The 22,385-nt window shown below is 39.3% G+C and overlaps 1 protein-coding gene across 2 annotated transcripts in view; it reads left to right on the forward strand.

The window, feature by feature from the left end:
- Caps2 (calcyphosine 2) overlaps positions 1-22,385 on the forward strand; it is a 52,589-nt gene that overhangs the window by 10,513 nt on the left and 19,691 nt on the right. Inside the window, exons 6-12 of one of the 2 annotated variants that reach the window (XM_055626083.1) lie at positions 385-558; positions 8,675-8,788; positions 11,856-11,923; positions 17,553-17,672; positions 21,237-21,311; positions 22,004-22,099; positions 22,184-22,277. In XM_055626083.1, coding sequence (XP_055482058.1) covers positions 385-558; positions 8,675-8,788; positions 11,856-11,923; positions 17,553-17,672; positions 21,237-21,311; positions 22,004-22,099; positions 22,184-22,277 — 741 coding nt within the window. Of the gene's footprint in view, positions 1-384; positions 559-8,663; positions 8,789-11,855; positions 11,924-17,552; positions 17,673-21,236; positions 21,312-22,003; positions 22,100-22,183; positions 22,278-22,385 lie in introns of both variants that reach the window. The other variant, XM_055626084.1, reaches the window with a different exon arrangement.

Consider the following 22,385-nt stretch of genomic DNA (forward strand, 5'->3'; position numbering starts at 1 on the left):
ACACACACACACACACACACACACACACACACACACACACACACACAAGACAGGATTTCTTTGTGTAGCCCTGCTTGTCCTCGAACTTAATTTGTAGACCAGGGTGGCCTTAAACTTACTGAGAAACGCAGGCCACTGCCTCCCAAGTGCTGGGATTAAAGACATACTCCATCATGCCCAGCTCATTCTGCTCAATTCTATCTGCTCTGATCAGTGCTGTCTCAGCTAAATGTTTTAAATATTCCTTCTGTTTGGAACACAGACTATGGTAGTCTTCTTCAGAGCTAAGGTAAATGGTAAGCCTGGCAATGTCAACAAGAAAAGTACTATTTTTTTAAAAAAAATACTTTTTTGCTGGACATCATACCTTTTGTTTGCCTCTAGGAGCAGGACATAATACCTGAAGATTTGCCAGCACCAACAGGCAAATATAAGCTAAAATATCAACAATATGCAACTGAAATGAAAGAGGGATACAAACAGTACATTCAGAGAAATGCAGAAAAGGCAAAAGCAACTAGCACACTGGAGACTTCAAGAAACAAGATAAATGAAAGGGTAACTCATGGGCCTGTGTAAAGTACTAATGAACTTTAGAGTGAACACTGCATGTACCTTAAAATTCCGTTTTCGTTCTTAGTTATAGAAAGTATAATACTGAATATTTGTTTCAATAAGCCAGGGCTCTTTAAATTATTTTACTTGCATCAAGTAGTTTACTCTTCATGACAAACCCAAAGCCCTATTTTCAGTATCTTTCATATATATAACCATTTTTATTTACTTGATAGTGTTGGCATATATATATATATGTTCATTTTATATATACATGTTCATTTTATATATACATTATACACACATAATTTTCATGTAGTTGTTATGAACTTTGTTGGGCTACAGTTTAAGTTTTAAAGTTGAATAGGGCTTTTAAACCTCACAGTGTTTTATTGCAAAGCTGCCATTGCTTCTGTGTCCTTGCCTCATTTGGGGAATCTTATTGGTAACCTTATAAATTGCTGAAATTGTTGTGACTTTTAAAATTAGAAATAAATATCATTTAGGCATTAATTCATCATTATAGAATATTAGGTACAGTTAGTTTAATGGGTACAGGGGATACAGTTCATTGATAGACTGCTTGAGTGTAAAACCCTACACTCAATCTCTTATAATGACCTCCTGCCCCTCCCATATTATTTAATGGCATTTCATAAGTAGAAAGGAAAAGTCAGTCTTTTTTTTTTTCAAGAAAAAAAGATTTAGAGACATAGTTGATTAGTGCTGGCCATAAATAATAGAATATTTGTTCATAATTAAACTTTAAGAATAATGAGTTTATATTTGTATGTCATTTTCTTTTTTAAAAACTTTTTCATTGTTATTATTAATTACAATTTATTCACTTTGTATCCTAGCTATAGTCCCCTCTGTCATTCCTTCCCAGTCCCACCCTCTCTCCCTCTTACCCCGTTGTGTCCCAACCCTAGTCCACTGATAGGGGAGGTCCTCCTCCCTTACTATCTGACCCTAGCCTATTAGGTCTTATCAGGACTGTCTGGATCCTCTTTCACTGTGGGCTAGTAAGGCTACTTGCCAACTCATGCCAGTGGCTTGCCCCTGCTTCCCTTACAGGGAGTCCACATGTAGACTGAGCTGTCCATAGGCAACATCTGAGCAGGGGACTAGGTCCTCTCCATGCATGGTCTTTTGTTGATTGATCTATCTCTGCAGGAGCCCTGGGCCCAGATATTTTGGCTCTCTTGGTCTCTTTGTGGAGCTCCTGTTCCCTCCGGTTTTTCTATCTCCCCTTCTTCCATAAGATTCCCTGCACTCTGCCCAAAGTTTGGCTATGAGTCTCAACACCTGCTTTGATACCCTGCTGTGTAGAGTCTTTTAGGGCCCTTTGTGAAGGCTTCTGTCCTGTTCCCTGTTTTCTCCTACTTCCAATGTCTATCCTGTTTGCACTTCTGAATGATGATTATATCTCTTCTGTAGGGTTCTCCTTGCTGTTTAGCTTCTTTATGACTATAGATTTTAGTGTGTTTATCCTATATTACATGGATAATATCTACTTGTAAGTGAGTATATACCATGTATGTCTTTCTGCTTCTGGGTTACCTCACTCAGGATGATCTTTTTTAGTTCATCCATTTGCCCACAAATTTAATAATTTCCTTGTTTTTAACTGCTGAGTAGTATTCCATTGTGTAAATGTACCACAATTCCTGCATCCATTCTGTGGTTGAGGGTTATCTAGGTTGTTTCCAGATTCTGTCTATTATGAATAAAGCTTCTATGAACATACTTGAGCAAATGTCTTTGTTGCATGGTTGGGCATCTTTCAGATATATGCCCAAGAGTGGTATAGCTGGATCATGAGGTAGCACTATTTTCAGTTTGCTGAGAAAGTGCCAGATTGATTTCCAATGTGGTTGTATAAGTTTACATTCCCACCAGCAGTGGAGGAAGGTTCCCCTTTCTCCACATCCTTTCTAGCATGTGTTTTCCTTTGAGTTTTTGGTCTTGGCCATTCTGATGGGTGTAATGAGGAATCTCAGGGTTGTTTTGATTTGCATTTTCCAGATGACTAAGGATTTTGAACATTTCTTTAAGTGCATCTCTGCCATTTGGTATTATCTTGGGAATTCTCTGTTTAGTTCTGTACCCCATTTTTTAATTGGATTACTTGGTTTGTTGGTGTTTATTACTTGAGGTCTTTATATATTCTGGATATTAGCCCTATGTCAGATGTAGGTTTGGTGAGGATTTTTTTTCCCAGTCTCTAGGCTGTCATTCCCCCCCCCCCCCCGTGGACAGTGTCCTTTTAGCCAGGTTGCCTGAAGATAGACCTTTGAGGATCCCCATGTTTTCTCCTCTCACCTGAGAAACACAGATGTCAGGGATTTGGGGTCTACAATATGGCCTGTCACAGTGCAGCTCAGTTCAGGGTATCACACAAATACCCTGTGTGGTCAGTGCTGCCATCTTTAGATTGTGTGTCATTTTCTTATTGATAAAATTTGTAATTAAAATTCACATAGGAACTATAGAAATCACAACACATGGTAATTTTCTAACCGTTGGCATCTAGTCTTGCCTTATTCTCAGGATTTTACCACTCAATATTTACATCACTGTGAATATATTAGAAAAGGGAATTCAGGTTTTGGTAAGCACAGACCTTACCATATGGCAGAAAATGAGTCAGAATACCTCATAAGTAAAACTTTAATATCTTTGAACAAAAGTTCAAGTGAGAGCTATTTACTTCTGGTTTTGGAGAACCACTGACAAGACCTGCCAATCCTTTCAAATGACAACTAGTTGCAGTGTTTTATAGAAGCCCCATTTATATGTACTTTCTACCTGAAAAAGAATAACTTTTGCTTTTTTGAGTTTTCAACATAAATTAGAAGTATGAAATTATTTATTTTGATTTTTTTAAAATTGAAATAATTAAACTTAACATGGCTCTTGTAGTTTTGCTCGAGAACTTCTAAAGGACAGGTGTGGAGACTGGTGCAGTAACTCAGTAAGGTTCTTGTACATGCAAGATGACATGAGCTTAATCTCTAGTATCTAATTTTTCTTTATCTTTCTCTTCTTCCTTGTCTTCTTCTTTCCTCTTTCTCCTCCTTTCCTCTTCCTCCTCCTCCTCTTTAAAAAAAACTGAGTAATGGTAATGTAATGGTAAATGCTTGTAATCCCAGCACAGGGGTGGTATTGGGGTTGGGAGAGGCACAGAAATGAAAAAAAAAAAAAGTAACCAATGCAATTAGTGGAACAATTGGAAAAAGAGAAACTTGTCACTGTTTTACAGTAAGTAGAAGGAAAACTCAAGGAAGGCAATTTAGTCAGCAGAATCATTTACTGTTACAACTGATGGTGTGTCAACACATATCCATCATTTCTGTGGAGAAAAAAAATTCTGACAAAGGCAACATAAGGGAAGGAGGATTTATTTTGCCTGAGTTGGAGTGTGCTGTCCAGCTTGGCAGCAGAAGAGTCAGGAAGGTGGTTGCACTGCATCCACAGTTAAGAAGCAGAGAGAGGGGAATGCCACTCGTTTTTCCTTTTATTTAGCTCTGAAACATGGGATGGTGCCATCTGTATTCAGGGTGGGTCACCTTGCTTTGTCAGTCCTTTTGGAGAACACACTTATATATATCCAGAGATCTGTTTCCATGGTGATTCTAAACTCCACCAAGTTGACAATGAAATTAAGTGTTGTAACCTGCTTAACTTCCCTAGCCCCTCTGTTGAGACCTACTTTATTTCTTAGCATAACTATGGCTCCTCTGTTAACACCTGCTGTAGCCATTAGCATGCTGGAAGCCATTTTGCCTTCAAGTGCTCATGATTATGTCTCTATGGTTCATTTCTAAGACTTTGTATACTTTGTTACTGGAACACTCTATGAAGTCCCCCAACTGCAGAACCAATCAAATTAAAGGTCAGTTAGAATTGCTTTGTCTAGCTAGCCAAAATGAGGGACTGTTGCTTCCTACACCTGGATACCTGGTTGCATTTTTGTTACCTGGTTGTTAGCTAGTTGTAGTTTGTTTCCTATACCTGATAAAAGTCTGTTGCTTGGTTGCTACCTGGTTATGTTTTTGTTTTGTTTTGTATAAAAATCCCTGCCTTAGGAACAGAGCAATGTCATAGTCTGGGTCCGGAGTCCAGATTATGACTCTGGCTTGTCAGTTCCTGTTCAGCGTTCAATAAACCTCTGTTGAGTTCAGTCTGGTATCTGAGTCAGCGAGTGGCTATTCCTGAACCCATAACACTAACCATCACACAAACCTAAAATTTAAACTTAAATATGAATATATATGTATGTGTACAGATAAGGAAATGTCTTTAAATAAACCATGAAATTTATTAAAATTTAATATTAGGGAGATGCTATTAATTACCTAATTACACTTAGTTGTAATTGTATACATGTATATATACACACATATATGTATCAACTTCTCTGAAAAGACAATACCTTTCACCTTAGAAATGACCATCATCATTTATTTATTTTTCTGTAGATGTTTTTTGAATGCCTATTAAATAGTTACTTAATGCTTATGTACTAGGCTTCCTTTCTGTCACTGGGTACAATTTAATGAATGAAACAGATAAAACATCTGTACTTGTAGAACTCACATCCTAATGCAAGGAACTAGTAAGACAAAATACCAATGGGTCTGTTAACCCAGTCTATCAGTTTTGTCTGATAGATGATGAGAGATGCTGTGAGCAGGAAACTGGAATAGGCAGGGCAATAGGTAGACAGTAGTACTTCGTGGAGGCCCATCAGGGAGGCCTTTCCAATAAGATATCCCTGCATCTCTCACCTGAAAGAGATGGGAGACATGCAGTCAGGAGAAAGGCTTTAGTGCTATGGATTAGCCATGAAGTGTTTCTTAAGTACTATAGTATAAGATGGTGAGTGTGGGCAGGGAAGGAGGGAGAGATGGAAGGACTAGGAAGAGATTATTGAGTTACAGGGAGGCCGACCACAGAGGTCCCACAACCCATGTGTGGGCTTCTGCCTTTTTCTCTGAATTGGAGATTTGCTTTATTCTTTTGTGAGTGGGTCTTTATTACAGGCACAATTAGAATCAGGAAGACCTTTGAGGAGACTTCCATTATAACATAAGCACCAAGTGAGGGTGAGGGCTCTCACCCAGGTGAAGGTGAAACAAATTTAGCTGAGAGGCAGTCTCATTGGATGGCTAGACTCTGACAGTGGGCCAAGTTGCTAATAGATTGGTTGTAGGCCTGAGAAGATCAGAGTGACTGTACATGGTTGAATATTTAGGGCAACGTCATCTGTCAGATGATAACTCAAATTGCCTAATCCACGTAAGGGAAGATGGGTGAAATCACTTATACGTGGCTGCCAGAGGCTGGGGTTGGGGATAGAAGGATGTTATCAAAAGGCTCAGCATTGTTTATCAGAAGAATAAGTCCTGGGGAACTAATGTTAATAACTACATGGTGACTGTAGTTCCCAGTAGTGCATATTTTGGTTCCTATGAGTAAATTTTAAGTATTCTCACACACTTATACTCACCACACTGACAGGCATTGGTTGGCATTACTGTTGTAATTATCACTCAATGAATACATATCGATTTTTCACATTTTATACCTGAAATATGTACATTTTCTGTTTATCAAGTTAATATTACTAAATTAAAAAATAACTCTAAGCATTTTGGTTGGAGCAGTTGTCATAAGCAAGAGTTAGAAAGGAGCATTTGAGAGTCAGCTTTGGGAGATTAAACTCGATATATTAGTGGGAAGGTCACCACTTACCTTTTGTGGACAGTTAGAGAAGAGGGATTTTGCTTGTTTGCTTTGAGACAGTCTCAATATGTGATTTGGATCTTGCTCTGTAGATCAGGCGGGCCTTGAACTCACAGGTCTGCCTTCCTCTGCCTCCTGAGTGCTGATATTAAATGGATGAATTCCCATGCCTGGCTGCGAAATGATTTTCACTTGAACATAATGCTACTTTAGCATATCTTTTATGTTAATTTCTTTAATTTACCTCAACAACATAAGCTAAGCATTTTTTTTCTTTTTAAATTCATTTATTTTTTAATTAGCTACAGTTTATTCACTTTGTGTCCCGGCTGTAGCCCCATCTCTTGTCCCTTTCCAATCCTACCCTTCCTCCCTCATCTCCTCCCATGCTCTTCCCCAAGTCCACTGATGGGGGAAGTCCTCCTCCCCTTCCCTGACCCCAGCCTATCAGGTCTCTTCAGGACTGACTGCATTGTCTTCCTCTGTGGCCTGGTAAGGCTCTCCCCCTTCAGGGGTAGGTGATCAAACAGCCACTGAGTTCATGTCAGAAACAGTCCTTGTTCCCATTACTAGGGAACCCATTTGGACACTGAGCTGCCATGGGCTACATCTGTGCAGGGGTTCTAGGTTATCTCCATGCATGGTCCTTGGTTGGAGTATCAGAAAAGATCCCAGGGTCATGATTTTTTTGTTTCTGTTGCTCTCCTTGTGGAGCTCCTGTCCCTTCCACATCTTACTATCTCCTCCTCCTTTCATAAGATTCCCAGCACTTTGTCCAATGTTTGGCTATGAGTCTCAGTATCTGCTTTGATACCCTGCTGGGCAGAGTCTTTCAGAGGCCCTTGTGAAGGCCCTTGTGAAGGCTCTTGTCCAGTTCCCTGTTTTTTTCCCTCTTCCTATGTCTATTCCGTTTGGTTTGCCTTTCTGAGTGAGGATTGAGCATCTTACCTAGGGTCCTCCTTCTTGCTTACCTTCTTTAGGTGTATAGATTTTAGTATGTTTATCCTATATTATATGTTAGCTAGGCATTTTCTTGGTGTATGTGTAAACAAGTCGTTATTTAGAAAAAAGGAAATATTAGCAGGTAAGTAAATCAAACTCTAAAGCATTTTCTTTCATGGACTTCCAAACAGTAGTTACTTTTTAAGCATTGGGGCCACAGTTGTCATGAAACACCTGTCCTCAAGGAACAGATCTCATGTTAGGAGATGCAGGCACTCCTAAGCAATATGTAACAATATTTCATGTAGGAATGAAAGGTCATGAAGTTAGGGCAGAATCTAACGACAGTGTGACCTTCCAAGGAAGATGGACAGTGAGGAGAAACCCCAGAGAAGAAACTCTTGAAGACCAGCATATCTCTGACTTGATGCTGTCTTTTTAGGGTTGTTTTGTTAGGTAAGGGATTGTATAGCTCATATTTATTGTAAGTTTTGGTGTTTATCTTTTTGAAATCCTGAAAAATCCCACATTACTTCTGAATATACCTTCATATAGAATAGACCCTGCCCCATTCACTATGGCTCCAAGAACTGACCTGGCTAAAACAATGAGGTTGAATGATGAAAGGCAAACATATGGGCACACAGAAAAGCTGGACTCTCAATGGAAAAGCCACAGTAACCCAGAAGCTTAGCCTGTTTATCATATAGAGTTGAATAGGGAGACAGTTTCATTCATCCAGATAAACAAGGAGCCAAGATTGTTGTGTACTGAGAAGGAGGAGGCTGGTTTTACTAATCTACAGAGCAGTCTCTGTAGGAGATCAGTCTTCAGGCTGTAAACATGGTGGAAGGTGAAAGTTATGGTGGACATTTCGTGCACACATTATCAACATTTACACATGGATCAGGAGGGAAGGATCTGCCTTTTTCTGAGCCTAGCCTGAGAAAGGCTCTGAGACCTCCCATGGGGCTGAGGCATTGGCCCTTGATGTGGTCATGCCCATGTCAACAACACATTCACTCAGGACCTCACACCACACACGGCATCCTCTCCTCCCTACAGGACATATCCACATTTATTAAAATTTGAAGGACTCTGTGTGTACAATGCTAATTATGACCATGTCTGTCCTTTACTTAATGTTTCCTGTATATCAGGTCCTTTTATAAGCACTAAACATATATCGCCTTTATTATTTTTTGATATAGTATATACTGCTATTCCCAGTTTATGACTAGAATGGGGCCCAGAATGGTCGCCTAGTTGAACCAAGACCAGCATTCCAAGATGGGCTTGTACTCTTAGCTCTCAAACAGCCTTTGAGATTCTTAGTGGTTATCTCTTTCCTGGTTTTGTTAAAAGCAGATATTGTGACTATGTGCCTGATGATCCATTTATTGCCTTCATTCTGTGGTGTGATCAGGTGGAAGGAGCCAGTGTGGATGACCTTATGACTTTGGATAGGAAAGCCCTGTTACAGCAAGGCTATGCAGATAGCCCTTACCATATATGGAACAGCACAAGAAAATCAGATGCGGTAAGCCATCAGCAGTTTCGTTTATTTGCTAAGTCACTAAGGTATTCACCCTCCAAGATTTTACATTTCAAAATGAATAAAGTTATAACAGTGAATTTGGACTAGGATAAATACTCATTAATATCTAAGTTGAATCCTTAGTTTTTATCAACAATTTGCTTGTGTTAGATTTGTTTTCAGAAGAAAATTTGTTTTGAATCATTGAGTTTGAGAAAACTTAGTTTACTCTGCTCACTGTATTAATTGGTCACTGTGTTAGTGTGCTTTGAATTTGACATTGCTTTTTTGCCACAAAAATAAGCCCAGTATTTGGGTTACTTTTCAGATTATGCTTTAATTATATTTCTCTCTTTGCATTTCTCTCTCTCAACCCTTTGTGTGTGTACGTGTGTATTTTAATTCATGAGCTACTGACAACAAATTTAAACCAGTTATGGAGAACAGGAGTCAAGTAAGTTTTCTTTGGATAAAATGAAGATGCTAAACTTTGGGGCCAGAAATATGGTTCTGTCAGTAAAGCACTTGCCTTGAGATCACAGGTAGAGTTCATAACTCAGAACCCACATAACCACAGCTGAGTGCAGCTGCAGGCACTTACAGTCGCAGTGCTAGGAGTAGAGGTGGGCTGATCCCTGGGCACGGGGGCCAGTCTGTCTAGCCTACTGGGTGAGCTCCAGGACAATGATAGACTGTCTCCAAACAAAACAACAAACAAAAACAGGTAGCTGGAATCTGAGGAACAAAACCTCAGGTTGTCATCTGAGCTGCACACAACACACACACACACACACACACACACACACACACACACACACCACACTTCAGACTTTAAATGTTAAATTTAAATTTACATTTTTTAAAAATCAGTAAGGTTGGTGAATATTACTTAGTCCAGGCCTGTTATAAATAGACAATCATCACACTTCTCTGGTGTCCTGTAGGAAAGGGAGGAAATGCTGTTTAAAGGCAGAGTCCTGTGGTCCTTCATAACTGCTAAGAGCTCAATGCCTTAGACATCCTGTAAAGGCTGATAAAACACCAACATGTGAACTCCCAGCTTGGAAATCTGTACTTTGACTTAAATCTGTACATGACTTAAATAATCATGGAGCAATATGTTTTTCCTAGCTACCTAACTTTTATAAGGCAGCAGTTCTCAAGATTCACAATGCTGTGACCCTTTAATACAGTTTCTCATGGTGATCCACAATCATAAAATTATTGTTGTTGCTACTTCATAACTGTAGTTTTCACAGGTTGAAAAATGCTTATTTCACTCAGAAAACAATCAAGATATAGTCATTCCATTGCTGTCCTACAGAATCAGTATGCGATGTATTTCATAGTGTGATGGGAAGACTGATTTTTTTTTTGTTTCTTTTTCTGAGTATGGATCTGTTACAGGTCTTGCTGTATAAGGAATTTTCTTGCTCATTGTTGTCCAGGTATTAAGCGATTATAAGTTCTATTTGGAGCCTATTTGGATGTATGAATGTTATATTTTAAATTTCTGCCAAATGAAAACTAAATTTAATTAAAGACTACCACTTAAGTGACTGGTGCTCATTTCTTAGGCATCTTAGGAATGATGGCTTTGATATTCTCATTTGGTATATTGTGTCTGTTTCAAATAAAACTGCGTTTGCTAAGGCTCTATTTAAAGTAGTGCCATCATATTTGTTTTTATTTATTGGAGTGATCTGTAGGGATGGCCAGAATTACATTCTAAGATCAGAACACACCTTGACTTGACTCCTTCAATTTAAACTCTTTCATCTGTCTCCAGAAGAATTACTTTAGTGTTAACAGTTGCATGGTAACCTCACTGGTATTGAATAATTGCAAATCTCCCAATTAGATATTTCCCAAAAAGTAGCAAAAAATATTTTTGGGTGAGTTTGGAAAGTGAAGAGTAACATGAAGACAGTTTACATAATTCTCTATAATTTTTTTGAGAATTCCATATACATATACAATGAAATATGTTTATAGTTGCCCCTATTTAATCCCTCCAACTTCTCCCATTGTCTCTCACAACACATCCCTCCCTCCCAACTTTGTCATAACTCTCCAAGTCTGATTAGTGTTATCCATATGTGGGTGTGGGGCAATCAACTGGAGCATGATAAATCTACCTGGGCCACATCTTCTCTTTTGGATTCTGCTTTCCTCAGAAGGGTGTAACTACCAGTAGCTTCACAGAAAGGGGTGGGGCCTAAGATGAGAGCACCCCTCTCATCTTAGCCAGAACTTTGGTTGCCTTGATCTGTACAGGTCTCTCTTGTTGCCATGGGTTTATGAGTACAGTAGTCATACCATGTCCCCAAGGAAGTATTTATGAAGACAGTTTAATAAAACCAGCAACCAAGAAAAAAATATTACTAATTCATTATATGTGGAGCAAAGATTGTCATTTTTTTCTATGGTTTAGTTTTCTTAAACATTTAATTAGCTAATGCTTAATTGATTAACTAACTTGGTTGTGTATGTAGGTGGGCATGCATATGCCACAGGGAGCATCCGGTAGTCAGAATCAACTTGCAGGAGTCAGTTCTCTCCTTTCAACATGACGGTCCCAGAGATCCAACTCAGGTCACCAGGTCTGACAGCAGGCACCTCTTCCTGCTGAGCCATCTCATCAGCTTTCTTTAGGTTTTTGATGAAAACTGAATTATCTCTATTATGCTTGTCTTTTCTATGGTGACTCGATTGTACTAAATTCTCTTTGTGCGTGCACAGGCATTGGTACTGAGGACCTCCCTGCAGCGAGTAGGGAAAGGGTGTGCTGGATGTGTCTCCAATGGGCTCGTGGAGAAAAGGCCTGCCACCTTCTCCTTTGTACTGACCGGGAAGCGCAAGGCAACTTGTTGGAAATGTGTCATGATGTCTACTGAAATTTAAGTGTATTAATTTTTACGGAATGGTAGTTTAAGATTGAATAGTTGGAACTTGTTATATTAACAGTTGTAATCTGTACTTAGGAAGAAAATAAGAAAAAAGTTAATATTTTATGATGTGTGTTAAATGTTCTGCTCTATGGGTAATGAAATTGATTTTTACTTCCCAGGAAACTGTGGCTGTAGAGAAGAAGAAACAGACTGTCACAGAGCAAATGATGATAGACCACTTATCCAGGTGAGCGCTAACAGCTCACCCCACACCTCCACTCCGAAACTGACCACTAAACATCTTCTTCATGCGAAGCAGCTGTGTGCTTGTCAATCAGCACTCAGCTGCTAGCAGTTCCCAACTTTCTGTTCATGTACCCTTGCCATTTTAGTGAGTTATTTTTAATTTATTATTATTATTATTATTTTATAAAGCTCTCTGAATGAATAGAAGTACTTAAAGATAGTCCACAGAGATAGTTTAGTGTGTGAAGTGCTTTCCAAATAAGCAGGATAATCTAATTTAATACCCCAGAACCAATGTGGAGAAGCCAGGCGTGAGAGCAGTGCTGGCTAGGACCCTTCGGGCTTGCTTATCAGCCAGCCTAGCTTACTTGGTAAACCAGGCCAATGAAACTCTGCTCAGAAAACAAGGGGGGTTGGCTTCAAAAATCGACCTCTAGAGTCCATTCATTTGTGCACACACCTGCACACACAGATGCGTCTACATGATTCGCAGGTAGGCAGGCATGCACATGTGCACAGACACACACACAGAAACACACTTAAAGAGTCTTTCTGTCTTAGGGACCGTCTTTATTTAAACCTAATAACTTTTTCCTGACACTTTAATGAACACTTCAATTACATATAAGTTAGAAGACAGCATTTTACAATTTCATTTGTAGATTTCCAGATTGCTTTATAATGGGATGTAAGCCCTTTTGAGCATCACAGACCCCTTCGGAGTTATCTTCTGTTCTATGTTGGTGTTCACATGACATCGGCTGTTTGTCATAGCACATGTAGAAACTTGGCTTTCAAAGATATGATGTCACTTCAGGAGATTAAGATATCTTGTCAATAATCTGATTGGCCTGCTCTTTGATCACCTCCCCCTGATGGGGGAGCAGCCTTACCAGGCCACGGTAGAGGACAATGCAGCCAATTTTGATGAGAATTGATAGACTAAGATCAGAAAGGAGAGGAGAACCTCCCCTATCAGTGGACTTGGGGAGTGGCATGCATGCAGAAAGGGGAGGGAGGGTGGGATCCGGAGGGGAGGAGGGAGGGGCTTATGGGGAGATACAAAATGAATAAAGTGTAATTAATTAAAAAAAAGATACCTTGTCAAAAGTTGACAAGTTGCTATGGTTTCCAAATGGCAATGAGCATCATTTCTTTCCATTAGAAATGAATATCCCCCAGAATCACTGTGGTACCCAAGGTGACTTGTGTAGAGTTGAGGACTGTGAAGCTCACTGTCAATAATTTATGAATCCCCCCCCCAGAAAACTGTACAAAACAGTACATAAAGTGATAAATGGCGATGTGGCAAGGAAATCATCTAGTAAGAATATATTTAGTGTGGTAGCCATCTACATTTGATTAGCATTTTTTTTGTTCTTTTTTTTTTTTTTTTGTGTGTGTGTGTTTGGTGCTGGAGATTGACCCTGGAGCCTTCCATATACTGCATAAGTGCCAGCAAGTTCTTTGAAGTCACTGTCTGCAATGTTATCTTTTTATTTTCATAAGAAAAGTAGTGACATCATGTCACTAGATAAGGGAGCTTTTCAGTTCTCATGATCTTGGCTCATCAGCAGTGTCTGTCTCAGTTGAGAATTTTCATCTTTTGAAGCAACTTTCTCCTGTCATTAAATGTGGTAAATGAATTCCATATCTCCTACGTATTTGTTTCCTGACTTCAAACATGTTCTGTATTCTGAGGCATCTTTAATCTTCAAGATTTTGATTTCTCTTTTTTCTAATCTGAGTTTTCTCACATGACTAAATCTGCTTTAATTTTCCTCCATAGCAATTCCACTTTTGAAATTTTTTAGTCCTCATGTCCCGGTGATGCCCTTGACCAATTTCTTTTTTCAACTCCAATATCAACTTTGTTAGCAAAGACTCAGTTCTAGCAAAACAAGTTTATTTCTTCTATTGCCACCCCTTCTTGTTGCTGCCATTTTCTATCTTCTGGATAAGTTTTTTCAGTCCTCACTGGGTTTTATTGAGCTTCTATTCACATCTCATTTGTTCATTCTCCACCTACTCACTAGAGTGAAACTATTGAAAGACAATCAAATCATCTGTCAATTCCCCATCTCAATCTCAGGAAATTCAATAAAGCTTTGGTACCCGGTTATATGAAATGTCAAAATTTAGTAGCTAAAAGTAGATTGTTCCTATATGTCTTTAGGGTAGCTGTCCCAGCCTGGCTGGTCAGATCTTGTGTCTCACTTAGACACATTATAAAGGAACAAAAGAAATGATGTCAGTTCTGAGTGTAGACCTTCAGCAGCTGCATGCATGTCCATTTTCCCTTTTGTGTTTTCTCCAACTCTAAAGGAACACTGCTTGGCTCTCCAACTAGCCTCCAGAAAAAGACCCCTCTATAAACGTGGCTGGGCTACTTAACCAGGGCACCCTAGATCAGCAGATTTCTTTTTTAAAAATTATTAATTATTTATTACCATTTATTCACTTTGTATCCCAGGTATGGCTCCTCCCTTGTCTCCTCCCAATCCTACCCTCCCTCCCTCTTCTCCCCTTATGCCCTTCCCCTAGTCCACTGATAGGGGAGGTCCTTCTCCCCTTCCGTCTGACCCTAGTCTATTTGGTCTCATCAGGACTGGCTGCATTGTCTTCCTCTGTGGCCTGACAAGGCTGCACTTTTAGGGGATATATCAGCAGATTTCTAACCACCTCATACTTGCCTGACTTAGTTTAATGAAGAACAGCAGAGCCATCAAAAAGTACATCCCATCATGGCATGCAACTGGATCAGAGGTCCTGATGAACCAGGGCCACTGCTGCAGGCTGTTGGGTTCCACTTTTGAGCTGTTCCCCAGTAGGACACTACTCTATCCCCTCAGTCCTCCTTCTCTTTGGTGTTCCACATACATCAGCTTGGTATCTTTTGAGAACATGCCAGGCCCCCCTCTAGCCTCTGTTCCTTTGCATTATTTTCTCCTCTGTTTAGATGATGTTTCCTCTGGGAAAAAAAAATCTATACTGCTGTGCACTAATTTTATTTTATACTTTTATTTGGAAGTCACACTGTTGCAGCTTGCCATGGACGCTGTATTAGTCAGGGATACTATTGCCATCATAAAACAGAAAGTTTGGGAGAAAAGAAGTCTTTTTGACTTCTTCCACATCATTGTTCATCACTGAAGGAAGTCAGGACAAGAACTCAAATAGGCAGGAATCTGGAGGCAGGAGCTAATGCAGAGGCCATGGAGGGGTGCTGCTTACTGGTTTGCTCTTCATGGGTGGCTCAGCCTGCTTTCTTGTAGAACTCAGGTGCCAAGGGATGGCACCACCCTTAATTAATGATTTTCTTAATCATTAATTAAGAAAATGCTTTACATGTTTGCCTGAAGCCCAACATTATGGATGCATTTTCTCAGCTGAGGCTCCTCCTCTTCAATGACTCTATCTTGTGTCAAGGTGCTTTGGGAGCCTCCTCACTGCACTGTTGCTTTTCCTGTGGCCTGGTGTAGTATCCGCATAGCACATACTCACCGTCTTGACTCATGAATGTTTGAAAACTAGAAAAGGGAACTTAATGGGAAGCAGCAGAGCTGAGTTTGCCGTTTAGCCATGTGACTGAAGGACTTGTTGTATCTTCATGTTTTCTTTCTCCATCTCTTGATTTTTGTCTTTGCTAACAAACTTTAAAATTTCATATAACTCTAACATTCAATGTATATGTATTTAACAGCAGACTGTTGAACTGTTGCATGTGTGTGCATATATCAGAGAGGAGGAAAAGAGGTGGGAGGGAGAGAGGAGACACAAAAGAGAAGAGTTGATATGACACTTTTGATATATATTTTTTTTATTCTGGAAGTTTTAAAAACTTTCTTGATCCTTAGTTAAAACAGCGGTTTATTGGTTTCACAAATAAATAGGATCTAAAGTCTAGCATAGTAACACTTGAAGTTTTTCTGATTGTTCCTGCTATTGAAGAAACGTAATCAGTTCTCTAAGTCCTTCTTCTCAATTGGTGTTTAGTCTTCATAGTTTTGAAGACTTGTGACACTTTTTAAAATGTTTGCTCATTTGTAATTTTTAGAATTTAATTAAATAATTTAGAGAATTTCACATAGATGTATTGTATTTACATCACTCTCCCTCTGTCTTTTTCCTCTGCTACATCTAGACAACTTAGATATTGGAAGTAGGACCATATTGATCTCCCCACAACTCATGGCTTCTTATTCTTGTTACACACACACACACACACACACACACACACACACACACACACACGTGCACACACACACACGCACACACACATGAAAAATGGCAATACATGCTAGCATGGGTGGGAGAATCTCACAAGGCCCAGGGCTTAGTGAAGAATGTTAACGAATGCTGAGAGAAAATGGCTCAGTCTTCTCTAGTAATGAGTCCCCTGAGCATCACTAAAGGGACCCAGAAGGTTGTATTTATGGAAGAAGCAAGGAGTGAACCGATCTTTCAAGCCCCAGCCATACAAGGCAGGTCCTCCAGCTCTACTGCACTATTTTACTCGGAGGCATCACACACGGTTGGTTCCCTGTGATAGTCTTTCTCCTTTTCCTCTGAGCGTGAACCTCTCCTTCCAATCCGATCAAATGCTTCCATGGACTCCCTCTACATTTCTTTTCTTTGTGTGTGCGTGTCGTATGTGTATGTGTGCATGTGGAGGCCGAAGCTGATGCCGAATGTCTTCTGCAATGGTTCTTCCACTTGGCTTTTGAAACAGTTTCTCAAGGAACCTGGCGCTCGCGAATTAGCTCAGCCAGCTGGCCAGGGTTCTTCCCACCTTCATCCCCTTCAGCTCTGGGGTTAAAGGTTCGTGCCACCACTCCCAGCTTTTGTGCACTTCTGGTGATCTAAACTCAGCTCTTCGTGCTTGTGATGCAAGGAAGCACTTACTGACAGAGGTATCTCCCTGACCCCCCCTTTTTTTTTTTTAAGAAATCACATCCTGTTTCTCTATGCTTCCCCATCCAAGTTCCATTATCGTGCTTACCACTTATACCAGATGAAGGAACCTCCATCTGGTATAGAAGAAGCAAGTACCAGAATGGCCTGTGCACATGTCTGTGGGGGCATTTTCTTGATTGTTTATCAATGTCAGAGTGCCTAGCTCTCTGTGATTGGTACTGTCCTGGGTTGTAGCTGAACCTGAGCCTGGGAGAAAGCTAGAAAGTAACCTTCCTCTTGGCCTCTGCCTCAAAATCCTGCTTTGGTTCCCCTCAATGATGAACTATAAAGTGTAAGATAAAATAAATCTTTCCTCCCCAAGTTGTCTTTGTTCAATGCTCATATGGAAATGGAAAACACTTTAGAACAAGTCTTACTTACCAACATTTCTCCCCAGCAGAGCATCTCTTTGAAGAGTGGTAAAAGGCACGAAGCTCTTATTTCCTGTCTTGGTTTCTAGGTGATCATATGACCTGTCGGGAGGAGAACACAGATAACTATATTCACTTTTTATGGGCAGTATTTTAAGACAATTAAATACACTCATATATGACAAACATTGTTATGACAACAGGACAAATTGCCATCTGGTGTTGGCATTTTCCAAGTGCTCAAAAAGAAATGAGCACATATTTTGTCAGGCTCGACATCAGATTTTGTGTCCTCCTGCTCAGGGCTGTCATCAGCGATCCAGAACAAGGTTTAAGCACCATTAAACAAGAGAGTTCTCACATCCCTCCAGACTCAGAGAGGGCGCCACTGCGAGTAATAAGACGAACTCTGCATGAAACAAAGTAAGAAAAGCTTAATGATGTATTGTTAAAATGCATGTATGCACTGTACTGAATAAATGTGTGTGTTTTAAAAACTGTGTAAAGAGAAGTAAAAGTTTTGGGATTTCAGGGCTGTCTCCTTGAATTTTTTTCTTCTACCTTCTCTCCAATTTTTTTTTTTTTTTTACATTTATAATTTAGAAAGGAAGTCACCATTTTTTTTTCAGGATAATGTATGTGAAAATGAGGAATATAGTAATTTAGACATCTCTGCCAGAGGATGGTATCTTGCCTGGCTAAATCAGAATCACATAATATACGAAGGATTCATTTGCAGAAGAAAAGACACAGGAAGGACTTGCCCTGCCTCTTAAGTAGCCCACTTCTGGAGTCACAGGAGGGTAACCACACCTTTGACACGTGGGCCTTGGGGTCATATTAGATCCTAACTGTAGCTATTGTCGGAGGCTTTTCTGGTCCTTTGGTATAGCCCACTGAACCTCCACAACGGCTTCACTGACAATTTATATTCAGCCTCAGACTTGATAGAAAATTTATTGTACACAGGAGCTCTTTTGTGTTTTAAGACTGCTATAAATGTCTGTCTTTCCTATTTTTTTTTTTGTCTCATTCTTAGTGTTTATTGCTACATTTAAATATTTCAGGTTCAATGTTCTGGATTCCCATTGTTATAGCAACACAGTGCTACAACCAGCATTGTAAAACAACACAAATATATCCATGTGGTTCTAGAGATACCAAGTCTAAAAGCAAAAAGCTGACAGGTCTTTACAAATTTCAGGACAGACTCCATACTTTTCGTCTTTCTCAGCTTCTTTCACACCACTTTGACACTCCTTTGTAGACAAAACTTTCTCTCTCTCTCTCCCTCTCTCTTACACACACACACACACACACACACACACACACACACACACACACACACGGTTGCATTGAATCTGTGTGAGTAACCCTCATAATCTCCATATATTATGACCTTCAATTTAATCACAGATTCCACATTTCTTTCATTATGTCCAATTAACATATCCACATGTTCTAAGCATTAGACTATGGTTTCTTGGGGGGGGGAGATCATTTATCTATTGTATTTCTAATATACATTCTCTATATTTAATATATCTACTATATATTTAAATGGTCCTTTAAAGTAAGCTGAAATGAGACATGCTTTTAAATAATGTACAAATTTAAAAATTTTAAAACTTTAAAAAATATAGGAAGCATGACAAACAGATCAATATTCATGTCTCAAACTCCCATGTGGAGAAACTACACATGAACAGCACCCCATAAACATGCCTCCAGACTCTTACCTGCCTCACTGCTGTGTCATGTTAGGTTCTATGTCCTAATACCATAGATAAAAATGAATGCTTAGGAACTTTACAAAGGAGAAATAAAAAAAAATTGTCATTATGGCTTATCTAAAATGTTTACAATTTTATTATGTAATCTGTGGGTGAGTTTGTAAACTCCAATGTCAATGCCTGTGGGGGTCAGGGAGATTGGATCTCCCTGGGACTGAAGTTACACACAGTTACGAGTGACCTGGCATGGAGGCAGGGAATGAAACTTGTGTCCTTTGTAAGAGCAGTGCGTGCTCTTAGCAGTTGATCCATCTCCCCAGGCTTTTGGTTAGTTTTTAAATCTTTCCCAATACTGTCTGTCTGAATGTATTTCTTCTTATAATCATCAATCTAATGTGGTGTCTGTAAAGACTGACATTTTTTCCTCACCATTATTTTCAGGAGTGCCATCCATGTTGTCATTCACAGTTGTTTCTCTCATGCAGTCCATTACTCCACCATATGAATATAGTACAACTTACAACTCAGAGATGCTTAACATGCCCTCTGATTTATGAATTATACTGCCGTGAATTTCTTGTGCATACTTCTGGCAGCCTCCCCCCACTTATGTGGAGTGAATAATTAGACTTTTGGACCATGTGGTATGCTCATGGTCAGCTCTACAAGATACCGGCAAACAGTGGCTGGATAAGTGGCTTAAGCTGTACATCCTTGCCAGCACGTGACATTGCCCATCTTTTTTGTTGTTTTTCTCCTACTGGGTGTGTGCTAGTGATTTCACTTTGCACTTCCCTGAAGTCTAATGATGTGACTAGTTTTCATATGTGCATTGCTCATCCAGAAGTCCTCGTGTGACCAGTTTACCAATCTATTCTTTTACGGTTAGTGTTTTTTGTATCTTCTTTTAAGAAATCTCAGCCTAGTGGAAAGTAAATATCACCCTGGGTTTTTAATTTTATTCTGTTGTATGTCAAGTTGTCATAAGTGCATAGACATTTCATACCCTGTTTTCAGATGTTCTCATCTGTCTTATTGCACTTGTCTTAGTATTGCTGCATAACAAATACTTGCAGCTTGGTTAAAGCCATTCCAGCTCAGAAAAATCCCATGGGGGGTTTTGATGAGGACTTGCAGATCCATGGCTTCCCACTCTATTGTTTTACCCGAGGGAGGGGGAAGGAATCCAGCTTTGTAAGATGGCATCAAGATTGGCATGTGTAGTTCAGTCTTCTCTCTTTTTCTGGAGGCAGCTTCCTGAAGACACATATATTTCACTCTTGTACCGAACTTTATAAGTTTCTTATCATTAAAAAGAAGCAGTCTGTGTAATTCCAGTGCCAAACACCTATCCTATTATTGTTGTGTGCCTAAACCATGATTTCCACCAACTTTGTCAATGACAAAATTCATCTTTGTTATTCATTGTACTTAATTTTTCTCTTTGAACTGGTTTAGAACTTATATAGAGAAGAATTCGTGCTACTTACTGAGCACCTGGAACCCAGCATGGCACTCTACATATATACTTATGTCCTTTTGTGATGACTCAAGTCTCCTTGATGCAATTACTTCAGTCTTTCAGTTTTGCTCACCACTAACAAATAAGAAAATATAATGGTTAGAGCAAGGTTGTTTTCCAGATCTGTCACACACTCATATGGCTGCAAGCAACTACTTATCTTGTCTTCCATGATAAATGTACTTGTTAAATGGGGATTGCAGTGCTTACCTCACAGTTTTATGGCAAGCATTAAACAAACCCATGCATATTAAAGTGATTTAATAGTGACTAGTGTTTACAAAGTCTTCAATAAATGGCAATTGTATTGCTGCTGCTATTTTCCCAGCATTTAAAGTCATTCCAGGAACATAGTGATTGTGCAATGACTTCATTACATTGAATTGAGATGACAAAGCCTTCATGGCTCCTCCCAGTGTTCTGAAACTCTCATTGGGTTAGTAGGCTGCTGTTTCCTGTCTCCAGCTTTCTTTCTGTGGAGGGAAATCTTTACCTGTTTTCAGTGACTGCTGCTCACATGCTCACATGCTTACTATTACAGCATTGCCATTTCTTTATTCCTATAGTCTTCATAAAATTAAATGAACAATGATGATACATCACAATCTGAATTTTAATTTTCACATTTAATCTGCACCATTTCAAAATATTGTCATAGCCCTTTGGTACATTTGTCATCTATGTCAGTTGAAACAGTTCTGAAACAATAACTTACAAAACGTGTCTTGACAGGATAAGAACCAACTCCACACTAACAGAGAATGACCTTTCTCGGAAAGTAGAATTTGATGGGAGGGTCTTATCAAGGTAACTGTCGCTTTATCAAACTTTGTACAAATGTGATTATAATAACACACTCTTTTTCTTCATAAAACTGTCAAGATTAAATTCATGTCAATACTGAAAAAAACTGTGAATTTTGGGGTCATATAATTGTAAGCAATAGCTTTTATTGTTACAGAAAATAGGACACTATAGGGCAAATATTTTAAACGAGTACTTATAAATCGATCTTAAAAGTCTTTTGAAAAGACTGGATGTATTTGCATATTACTAACAGAAGTTTCTAACCTATTTAGAAGTTAATTTTTATGTCAGATGGTTAATTCGGTTTTAATAGTTTGAGTTAGCAGGTTATTTGATAGAGCCAATAACAAGGAAGATAGCTTTTAAATTTTCTGCCTTGGTCGTGTGAACTCTGCAAGCTCAGCATTTTAAAGGCCTTCTGCTTTATCTTCAGTCTCTGTAGATCACCATACTGTGTTGGGACAGAGCTCGATGCTGTCTGTTGTTAAGCTTGTGTCTTCTTCATCCAAATCTAACTCAGTCGGGGATTTCTACAAGCTGTAGCGTATTTCCCCTAAATCTGCCTGATCCCCCACTCACTGCTACACAGTCGAGGGAGTTACAATTTTGCTACTTGAGATGTATAATCTTAGTTTATTATTTACTTAAAACAATCATATTTTAAAACCATTGGCATCATCTTCTTTTTCTAGAAATGGACGTGATGCCTGCAGGGAACTAATTGGATTTTTCTTTACCCACGACCAGTCCCTAACTGTGTATGAGTATCGAACTTTTGGGAAAAACAGGTATGCTCTGGCACACTGTCAGACCACTAGAGAACTGCTTCCAAGAGGAACTGAATGACTTCATTGTTGTTGTTTAACTTCTAGAACAAACGTGCTTCCTTTTATTAAGAAAGACATTTACAGTCATCAATGTGGCAGGAGAAAAGGAAAGCATTACCAGCTTGGTGACTTCTATACTGTAAGTATGTGTCTGTGTGCTGGTACTATAGTTTAAGTGTGTGTGTGTGTGTGTGTGTGTGTGTGTGCTGTCAATACAGTATAAGTGTATGTGTGTGTGTGTGTGTGT

Source organism: Psammomys obesus, unplaced genomic scaffold, assembly GCF_907164565.1.
Source record: "Psammomys obesus unplaced genomic scaffold, mPsaObe1.curated_primary_1811, whole genome shotgun sequence".
NCBI classification, from domain to species: Eukaryota; Metazoa; Chordata; class Mammalia; order Rodentia; family Muridae; genus Psammomys; species Psammomys obesus.